Source organism: Oncorhynchus gorbuscha, linkage group LG14 (genome assembly GCF_021184085.1).
Source record: "Oncorhynchus gorbuscha isolate QuinsamMale2020 ecotype Even-year linkage group LG14, OgorEven_v1.0, whole genome shotgun sequence".
Classification (NCBI taxonomy): Eukaryota; Metazoa; Chordata; class Actinopteri; order Salmoniformes; family Salmonidae; genus Oncorhynchus; species Oncorhynchus gorbuscha.
This window is the reverse complement of record NC_060186.1, coordinates 2,404,376-2,415,139: the sequence shown is the minus strand read 5'-3', so window position 1 is coordinate 2,415,139 and position 10,764 is coordinate 2,404,376. Positions and strand designations below refer to the sequence as shown.

At 48.1% G+C, this 10,764-nt stretch overlaps 1 protein-coding gene across 1 annotated transcript in view; it reads left to right on the top strand.

The window, feature by feature from the left end:
* The first annotated feature begins 204 nt into the window (after positions 1-204).
* Positions 205-10,764, top strand: part of LOC123995639 (rho guanine nucleotide exchange factor 39-like) — a 91,795-nt gene continuing 81,235 nt past the window's right edge. Inside the window, exons 1-3 of the mRNA XM_046299287.1 lie at positions 205-316; positions 4,841-5,026; positions 8,316-8,410. Of these exons, the coding sequence (XP_046155243.1) occupies positions 4,877-5,026; positions 8,316-8,410 (245 nt within the window). The 5' untranslated portion in view covers positions 205-316; positions 4,841-4,876. The remainder of the gene's footprint in view (positions 317-4,840; positions 5,027-8,315; positions 8,411-10,764) is intronic.

Here is a 10,764-nt window from a genome sequence, read left to right as displayed (position 1 = left end):
GGTAAATGAGTTCTGATTCTGTGTTTTCACATTGCAAAAGTGATTGCTTTTGAGTTAAACATTGTATTTACCTTCCCAATGAAAACTAGTTTGTAAAAATCGAACATATATATTGCATGGAAAAGAGAATGGACGTCGCAACACGCTGCCTTGTTGACGCCCTGCCACGTCACAAGGCTGGGCGGGTCCGTTTCCATGCCGTCATATCCCCTGGGGGACCGGGAGCCAATAGCGTCGCTCGACAACCCGGAAGGAACAGCAGCCCGAATAGAGCGCCTGGATTTCAATTTCAGAACAGAAACGAAGACATTGACAGGTTAGTTCATCTTTTCAACCTAAGCAACATTTTTAATGTCGTGTGTGTACAGTTATATCGCTGTAAATGTGTAAGTCGAGTCGCTAACCTTTAACCATCCAGCATTTCTTCGACGTTGTCGTGGAACTTTGCAGAAAACAATTCACTGTTTGTTTGTTAGTTAAAGCTAAACGTTATTTGCGGTGCTCACGTCGAGAAACATTTCAGTTATGTTTTTTTTAAACTTTTTTTTGTAGCACTGTTGTCCTGTAGGTTATAGAAAACGTGTTACTTTTGTCGCATGCAAGACACATTTAAACGTGCAAAAGCGGTGAGGGAGGTGTGCCCTTCTCAAATTGAACAGTAATCCGCTCGGTTATGTTGTCAACAAGGCAGCATGATGCATCGTCCTGAAACTCATCTCCTTTTTCCAAACGACTTTTCATTTGTAATGCAGATAAATCGGGTTTATCAAAAGGAATCACGTGTGAACACAGAAACCCAGTCATTCCACATCCTCTTGCGTCACTGTTGTTTTGAGCCGACTTCCGCCATGGTCTTTGAATAGACAAAGCCATAACTCATAAAACCTAAGGGTCAAACATGTTTTTCCGACATTACATTTCCAATAACAGATGTTTAGAAACCCTTAAGGGGGCTTCTACACCTGCATTGCTTGCTGTTTGGGGTTTTAGGCTGGGTTTCTGTACAGCACTTTGAGATCTCAGCTGATGTACCATGGGCTTTATAAATACATTTGATTTGATTTAAGTTAGACCTTTTTTCTTCTATTGTGTTATTGATTGTATGTTTGTTTATTCCAGGTGTAACTCTGTGTTGTATGTGTCGAACTGCTTTGCTTTATCTTGGCCAGGTCGCAGTTGTAAATGAGAACTTGTTCTCAACTAGCCTACCTGGTTAAATAAAGGTGTTCTCAACTAGCCTACCTGGTTAAATAAAGGTGTTCTCAACTAGCCTACCTGGTTAAATAAAGGTGTTCTCAACTAGCCTACCTGGTTAAATAAAGGTGTTCTCAACTAGCCTACCTGGTTAAATAAAGGTGTTCTCAACTAGCCTACCTGGTTAAATAAAGGTGTTCTCAACTAGCCTACCTGGTTAAATAAAGGTGAAATATATATATTTTGTCTGTGTTTAGTTTATGCTTAACCTGGCACAACGTTTTTGATAACTAAATCTCTATAGTACAAGGCAACTTTTTTTTTAGCAATATATTTACCTCCCAAAAATTAAATGCTAATTATCATAAAGAGCTACATATGCCATGATCTGGACAAGCCTGTCACATTGAGGCAACGGTACGACTCTGGATTAGCGATCTAGCTACATTTGAGTGTAATACATTGGCTACATTTCAGTCGACCTGCCCCTGTCAGTCGACCTAGCCCCTGTCAGTCGACTAGCCCCTGTCAGTCGACCTAAATGTCAGTCGACCTAGCCCTTGTCAGTCGACCTAGCCCCTGTCAGTCGACCTAGCCTCACAAGCCAATCGCAGAACGTACGATTTTTGCTTCCATTTTGTCATTTACAATCTGGCCAGGCTGATATCCAGATTTGAATCTGGTTCCGTAGCACAGTGTGACGTGATGATCGTAATGGACTGAATCTGACGTACCGTCTGAAAAGGTTTCTACTGCTAATGGGGAAGACCTCCAATGTGTCATAAGGAGGAATGGAAGATGGACATGTCTGCTTCTTATTGGCTAAGAGGTGTCCTCCCTTTCTCCCCTCATGTCCCCTGGCTAAGAGGTGTCCTCCCTTTCTCTCTCCCCTCCATGTCCCCTGGCTAAGAGGTGTCCTCCCTTTCTCCCCTCATGTCCCCTGGCTAAGAGGTGTCCTCCCTTTCTCCCCTCATTTCTCCTGGCTAAGAGGTGTCCTCCCTTTCTCCCCTCATGTCCCCTGGCTAAGAGGTGTCCTCCCTTTCTCCCCTCATGTCCCCTGGCTAAGAGGTGTCCTCCCTTTCTCCCCTCATGTCCCCTGGCTAAGAGGTGTCCTCCCTTTCTCCCCTCATGTCCCCTGGCTAAGAGGTGTCCTCCCCTTCTCCCCTCATGTCCCCTGGCTAAGAGGTGTCCTCCCTTTCTCTCTCCATTTCTCCTGGCTAAGAGGTGTCCTCCCTTTCTCCCCTCATGTCCCCTGGCTAAGAGGTTTCCTCCCTTTCTCCCCTCATGTCCCCTGGCTAAGAGGTGTCCTCCCTTTCTCCCCTCATGTTCCCTGGCTAAGAGGTGTCCTCCCTTTCTCCCCTTCATGTCCCCTGGCTAAGAGGTGTCCTCCCTTTCTCCCCTTCATGTCCCCTGGCTAAGAGGTGTCCTCCCTTTCTCCCCTTCATGTCCCCTGGCTAAGAGGTGTCCTCCCTTTCTCCCCTTCATGTCCCCTGGCTAAGAGGTGTCCTCCCTTTCTCCCCTTCATGTCCCCTGGCTAAGAGGTGTCCTCCCTTTCTCCCCTCATGTCCCCTGGCTAAGAGGTGTCCTCCCTTTCTCTCTCCCCTCATGTCCCCTGGCTAAGAGGTGTCCTCCCTTTCTCTCTCCCCTCATGTCCCCTGGCTAAGAGGTGTCCTCCCTTTCTCTCTCCCCTCATGTCCCCTGGCTAAGAGGTGTCCTCCCTTTCTCTCTCCCCTCATGTCCCCTGGCTAAGAGGTGTCCTCCCTTTCTCTCTCCCCTCATGTCCCCTGGCTAAGAGGTGTCCTCCCTTTCTCTCTCCCTTCATGTCCCCTGGCTAAGAGGTGTCCTCCCTTTCTCTCTCCCTTCATTTCTCCTGGCTAAGAGGTGTCCTCCCTTTCTCCCCTCATGTCCCCTGGCTAAGAGGTTTCCTCCCTTTCTCCCCTCATGTCCCCTGGCTAAGAGGTGTCCTCCCTTTCTCCCCTCATGTTCCCTGGCTAAGAGGTGTCCTCCCTTTCTCCCCTTCATGTCCCCTGGCTAAGAGGTGTCCTCCCTTTCTCCCCTTCATGTCCCCTGGCTAAGAGGTGTCCTCCCTTTCTCCCCTTCATGTCCCCTGGCTAAGAGGTGTCCTCCCTTTCTCCCCTTCATGTCCCCTGGCTAAGAGGTGTCCTCCCTTTCTCCCCTTCATGTCCCCTGGCTAAGAGGTGTCCTCCCTTTCTCCCCTCATGTCCCCTGGCTAAGAGGTGTCCTCCCTTTCTCTCTCCCCTCATGTCCCCTGGCTAAGAGGTGTCCTCCCTTTCTCTCTCCCCTCATGTCCCCTGGCTAAGAGGTGTCCTCCCTTTCTCTCTCCCCTCATGTCCCCTGGCTAAGAGGTGTCCTCCCTTTCTCTCTCCCTTCATGTCCCCTGGCTAAGAGGTGTCCTCCCTTTCTCTCTCCCTTCATTTCTCCTGGCTAAGAGGTGTCCTCCCTTTCTCTCTCCTCTTCATTTCTCCTGGCTAAGAGGTGTCCTCCCTTTCTCCCCTCATGTCCCCTGGCTAAGAGGTGTCCTCCCTTTCTCCCCTCATGTCCCCTGGCTAAGAGGTGTCCTCCCTTTCTCCCCTCATGTCCCCTGGCTAAGAGGTGTCCTCCCTTTCTCCCCTCATGTCCCCTGGCTAAGAGGTGTCCTCCCTTTCTCCTCTTCATGTCCCCTGGCTAAGAGGTGTCCTCCCTTTCTCCCCTCATGTCCCCTGGCTAAGAGGTGTCCTCCCTTTCTCCCCTCATGTCCCCTGGCTAAGAGGTGTCCTCCCTTTCTCTCTCCCCTTCATTTCTCCTGGCTAAGAGGTGTCCTCCCTTTCTCTCTCCCCTTTCTCTCTCTCTCTCTCTGTGTGTGTGTAACCCAGTGCTCTCTCCCCATCTCTGACTCCCTCCTCTCCCCTTGTTGTCCCTGAACTAGGAATCCTCCCTGGACTCCCTCATTAGCGTCATCTCCTCTGTTGTACCACGGAGCAGGCTGAGACACCTGGGTTGTGTGTCCCAAATGGCACCCTATTCCCTTTTTATAGTGCACTACTTTAGACCAGGGCCCATAGTGCACTATATAGGGTGTCATTTGGGACGAGCGTTAGAATCCAGGGCCATTACTTAGTCTGAGGGCAGCGCTTTAGCAGCAATTAACCCCAGTGACATCTCCCAGGGTGCCCGGGTGTCAACGACAGCCTTCCACTAACTAACACACTGTAAACAACAGGGTCTGATCAATGACACACAGTGCCTTTCTGGGAGGGAGAGCGGACGGACTGGGTCAGGGAGAGCGAGGGAGGGACTAATTGCATCACCAACCACAGTTCCTTCCTCAACACTGTGTCCTTGGGTCTTCTGCAATACTATTGGTTATTGAGCTCTATGAAATACTTATTCCTTGACGATGTAAAACATATTAGTGTGATTGTCAATATTGCTGTTGGATTTAGCTTTTTCACAAACTTCAGGTGACATTTCTAGGCCTAGTGAATTTTTGGAAAAAGTCAGGAAAAAATGTCCAATGTTTTATTCTCTACAGTTCTGATCTGAGGTCAGTGTCCGCCCCAGTAAGACCATGAGTTTCTCCCCGCCCCGTGGGCCCGCCCCAGTAAGACCATGAGTTTCTCCCCCTAATGATTTCATCTGTCTACAGGTCTGATCTGAGGTCAGTGTCTGCCCCAGTAAGACCATGAGTTTCTCCCCCACCCCCGTGGGCCCGACCGGCAGCCGTAGTGTCCAGGAGCAGAGGGAGAAGTGGGAGAGGAAGAGAACCCGTACAGTCAGGGCCCTGGTCCAAACTGAACAGAAATACTGTAAACAACTACAACTAGTCAACACGGTATGTGACCTGCTATTTATACTGTCATATGGGCCAAGTTACACCCTATTCCCTATATTGTGTTCTAGTTTTGATGTGGACCCATGGGGCTCTGTTCAACAGTAGTGAACTATGTGTAGAATAGGGGGCCGTTTTGGGACTCGACCATTTTGTCTGCTGAAACAGGAACAGGAAAGGGGATACCTAATCAATTGTACAACTGAATGCGTTCAACAGAAGTGTCTTCGGCATCGCTGGTTCGAATCCCAGAGCCAGCAAGGCGGACAAATCTGCCGTTATGCCCTTGAGCAAGGCAGTTAACGCCCGGTTGATGTTGGGCGTTAACCGCCTTGCTCAAGGGCATAACGGCAGATTTGTCCGCCTTGCTGGTACGACCTTTTGGTTACACTGAAGTTCAGTACACCGACCTGATCGTGTAGGCTACGGCCAATAGGAAACAGGCCATTTGGCATGTCGACCTGCTCTCTAGTGAACGTGTAGGCTACGGCCAATAGGAAACAGGCCATTTGGCATGTCGACCTGCTGTCTAGTGAACGTGTAGGCTACGGCCAATAGGAAACAGGCCATTTGGCATGTCGACCTGCTGTCTGTTGATCGTGTAGGCTACGGCCAATAGGAAACAGGCCATTTGGCATGTCGACCTGCTGTCTGTTGATCGTGTAGGCTACGGCCAATAGGAAACAGGCCATTTGGCATGTTGACCTGCTGTCTAGTGATCGTGTAGGCTACGGCCAATAGGAAACAGGCCATTTGGCATGTCGACCTGCTCTCTGGTGAACGTGTAGGCTACGGCCAATAGGAAACAGGCCATTTGGCATGTCGACCTGCTGTCTAGTGAACGTGTAGGCTACGGCCAATAGGAAACAGGCCATTTGGCATGTCGACCTGCTGTCTGTTGATCGTGTAGGCTACGGCCAATAGGAAACAGGCCATTTGGCATGTCGAGACCTGCTGTCTGTTGATCGTGTAGGCTACGGCCAATAGGAAACAGGCCATTTGGCATGTTGACCTGCTCTCTGGTGAACGTGTAGGCTACGGCCAATAGGAAACAGGCCATTTGGCATGTCGACCTGCTGTCTAGTGAACGTGTAGGCTACGGCCAATAGGAAACAGGCCATTTGGCATGTCGACCTGCTCTGTTGAACGTGTAGGCTACGGCCAATAGGAAACAGGCCATTTGGCATGTCGACCTGCTGTCTGTTGATCGTGTAGGCTACGGCCAATAGGAAACAGGCCATTTGGCATGTCGACCTGCTGTCTGTTGATCGTGTAGGCTACGGCCAATAGGAAACAGGCCATTTGGCATGTCGACCTGCTCTCTGGTGAACGTGTAGGCTACGGCCAATAGGAAACAGGCCATTTGGCATGTCGACCTGCTGTCTAGTGAACGTGTAGGCTACGGCCAATAGGAAACAGGCCATTTGGCATGTCCACCTGCTGTCTAGTGAACGTGTAGGCTACGGCCAATCGGAAACAGGCCATTTGGCATGTCGACCTGCTGTCTAGTGAACGTGTAGGCTACGGCCAATAGGAAACAGGCCATTTGGCATGTCCACCTGCTGTCTGTTGAACTGTCTGTGAGGCTACGGCCAATAGGAAACAGGCCATTTGGCATGTCGACCTGCTGTCTAGTGAACGTGTAGGCTACGGCCAATAGGAAACAGGCCATTTGGCATGTCGACCTGCTGTCTAGTGAACGTGTAGGCTACGGCCAATAGGAAACAGGCCATTTGGCATGTTGACCTGCTGTCTAGTGAACGTGTAGGCTACGGCCAATAGGAAACAGGCCATTTGGCATGTCGACCTGCTGTCTAGTGAACGTGTAGGCTACGGCCAATAGGAAACAGGCCATTTGGCATGTCCACCTGCTGTCTGTTGAACGTGTAGGCTACGGCCAATAGGAAACAGGCCATTTGGCATGTCGACCTGCTGTCTAGTGAACGTGTAGGCTACGGCCAATAGGAAACAGGCCATTTGGCATGTCGACCTGCTGTCTAGTGAACGTGTAGGCTACGGCCAATAGGAAACAGGCCATTTGGCATGTCCACCTGCTGTCTGTTGAACGTGTAGGCTACGGCCAATAGGAAACAGGCCATTTGGCATGTCAATAGGAAACAGGCCATTTGCTGTCTGTAGTGAACGTGTAGGCTACGGCCAATAGGAAACAGGCCATTTGGCATGTCCACCTGCTGTCTGTTGAACGTGTAGGCTACGGCCAATAGGAAACAGGCCATTTGGCCTGTCGACCTGCTCTGTTGTGCGCTGCCAGACTCTGGTATTGCAGTCAAGTTCCAATATGCTAATCCGTTGTTTGTGACATCACGATGTCGTCACCGTCGACGATGGCCCACAAACTTTGTCGATTATTATTATTATTATAAAAAATTCAAAAAATAGACGGTGCAGTGGTAAATTCATCCAACCCCAGACTAGAGTGCCATTGGGGACGCGGGACGAGGAGTAATTGAGTTGTCGGTGGTGTAATCTCCTAAACCGTTTGTCTCATGGGAATCCAATGGAACCAATGCAGCTAGATAGCAGACAGGCTTAGCTAGACAAATGGCGAGACAAATACTAAGTTCTTCTTTCTTGTCTCTGTGTGTGTGTACGTCTCTGCGTGTGTGTGTACGTCTCTGCGTGTGTGTGTACGTCTCTGCGTGTGTGTGTGCGTCTCTCTGTGTGTGTGCGTCTCTCTGTGTGTGTGCGTCTCTCTGTGTGTGTGCGTCTCTCTCTGTGTGTGTGCGTCTCTCTCTGTGTGTGTGCGTCTCTCTCTGTGTGTGTGCGTCTCTCTGTGTGTGTGTGCGTCTCTCTCTGTGTGTGTGTGCGTCTCTCTGTGTGTCTCTCTGTGTGTGCGTCTCTCTCTCTGTGTGTGTGTGTACGTCTCTCTCTGTGTGTGTGTGTACGTCTCTCTGTGTGTGTGTGTGTACGTCTCTCTGTGTGTGTGTGTGTACGTCTCTCTGTGTGTGTGTGTACGTCTCTCTCTGTGTGTGTGTACGTCTCTCTCTCTGTGTGTGTGTGTACGTCTCTCTCTGTGTGTGTGTGTGTGTGTGTACGTCTCTCTCTGTGTGTGTGTCTCTCTGTGTGTGTGTGTGTACGTCTCTCTCTGTGTGTGTGTGTGTGTGTGTGTGTGTCTCTCTCTGTGTGTGTACGTCTCTCTGTGTGTGTACGTCTCTCTCTGTGTGTACGTCTCTCTCTGTGTGTGTACGTCTCTGTGTGTGTGTGTGTGTACGTCTCTCTGTGTGTGTGTGTGTGTACGTCTCTCTCTGTGTGTGTGTGCTCCCTCTTGCAGTACTTTGTGGAGATTCTGAAGGCCAAAGGCACCCTGAGGCAGGACATTAGAGAAAGCATCTTCAGTTCCATTCCATCCGTCTATTCAGTAAACCAGTAAGTATCTCTTTAATAATTAATGATGGGGAGGGGCGGGCGACATTAATTGGCACCCTCCCTGGCTCTCACTAGTAGTTCAGAGTGTTGGTTTGACAGGCCTCAGACAGCTGAGGGCCTTGTCTACTGAAAGCCTACACACACAACTCGATTCCAAATGGAGAAAAAAATATATATCCTCAAGAAATAAACAAATAAGCACCGACTTCTTCAGTGAAAACCTTCAGGCCAGCGTGACGGCATGAACCAGGTGAACCAAACCTGTTCCTCCTTGCCATGTTTAATATCTCTGTGTGTAAATAACAACAATGTGAGATTTGGATTTCTACAACCAGCTATGTTCTTGAACCCTCCAGCTCAACTCTGGTCCTGGAAACCAGTTCTACTGCATCTAATCAGAATCTGATTTTTAGACCTGAGACGCCAGGTCGAACAGAGAACCAGACCTCCGTAGGGTCGGAGTTGAGTACCCCCTGTGTTGGTAGTGTTCCGTGTGGTTCCAATAGAGCCGTAGACATGACAACATAGTCGTGTTCTAGAGTGTTGGTAGTGTTCTGTGTTCCGTATGGTTCCAATAGAGCCGTAGACATTACAACATAGTTGTGTTCTAGAGTGTTGGTAGTGTTCTGTGTTCCGTATGGTTCCAATAGAGCCGTAGACATTAGAACATAGTCGTGTTCTAGAGTGTTGGTAGTGTTCTGTGTTCCGTATGGTTCCAATAGAGCCGTAGACATTACAACATAGTCGTGTTCCATTTAATCATGTGGTTTATAGCTTCACAGAATGAGCATCGTACTGTGTTGAATAATGATCAGGTGTTGAGTCCCACAGGTCCTCATCTCCACTCTGAGACTGACAGGCTTTCTTCCTGAGAGTGGCATGATGAAGACAGAGGGGTGTATTACTGAGGGTCTATCCCAAACCGCTCCCTATATAGTGCACTATGGGCCCTGGTTGAATGTAGTGCTCTATAAAGGGAATAGGGTGTCATTTTGGACTTGGGTAGAGTGTGACTGTATTGGATAAACTGGTGCGTCTCTATCAGTGGAGGCTGCTGAGGGGCTCTGAGAATATGAAAAATACTTAGAGAGAGAGAGGGTAATGTATAATGTTTACATTATGTCAGGATATGTCACTGAGGGTAATGTATAACGTTTACATTATGTCAGGATATGTCACTGAGGGAGAGAGGGTAATGTGTAACGTTTACATTATGTCAGGATATGTCACTGAGGGTAATGTGTAACGTTTACATTATATCAGGATATGTCACTGAGGGAGAGAGGGTAATGTATAACGTTTACATTATGTCAGGAAATGTCACTGAGGGAGAGAGGGTAATGTATTACGTTTACATTATGTCAGGATATGTCACTGAGGGAGAGAGGGTAATGTATAACGTTTACATTATGTCAGGATATGTCACTGAGGGTAATGTATAGCGTTTACATTATGTCAGGATATGTCACTGAGAGAGGGTAATGTATAGCGTTTACATTATGTCAGGATATGTCACTGAGGGTAATGTATTACGTTTACATTATGTCAGGATATGTCACTGAGGGTAATGTATAGCGTTTACATTATGTCAGGATATGTCACTGAGGGAGAGAGGGTAATGTATAACGTTTACATTATGTCAGGATATGTCACTGAGGGAGAGAGGGTAATGTATAACGTTTACATTATGTCAGGATATGTCACTGAGGGTAATGTATAATGTTTACATTATGTCAGGATATGTCACTGAGGGAGAGAGGGTAATGCATTATATGTTTACATTATGTCAGGATATGTCACTGAGGGAGAGAGGGTAATGTATAACGTTTACATTATGTCAGGATATGTCACTGAGGGTAATGTATAATGTTTACATTATGTCAGGATATGTCACTGAGGGAGAGAGGGTAATGTATTATGTTTACATTATGTCAGGATATGTCACTGAGGGAGAGAGGGTAATGTATTATGTTTACATTATGTCAGGATATGTCACTGAGGGAGAGAGGGTTGATGATATTACTAGGTTTAACTAGCTTGTCCTGCGTTCCATGTAATCAATGCGGGGCCTGTTAATTCTTCATCGAATCACAGCCAAAAGGTTGATGATTTAACAAAAGCGCATTGCCGGAAAAAAAAGCACAATCTTTGCACAAATGTACCTAACCGTAAACGCCTTTCTTAAAATCAATACACAGAGGTATATATTTTTAAACCTGCATATTTAGTTAATATTCCCTGCTAACATTAAAATTATTTTAACTAGGGAAATTGTGTCCACTTCTCTTGCATTTGGTGCAAGCAGAGTCAGGGTATATGCAGCAGTTTGGGCCGCCTGGCTCGTTGGGAACGAA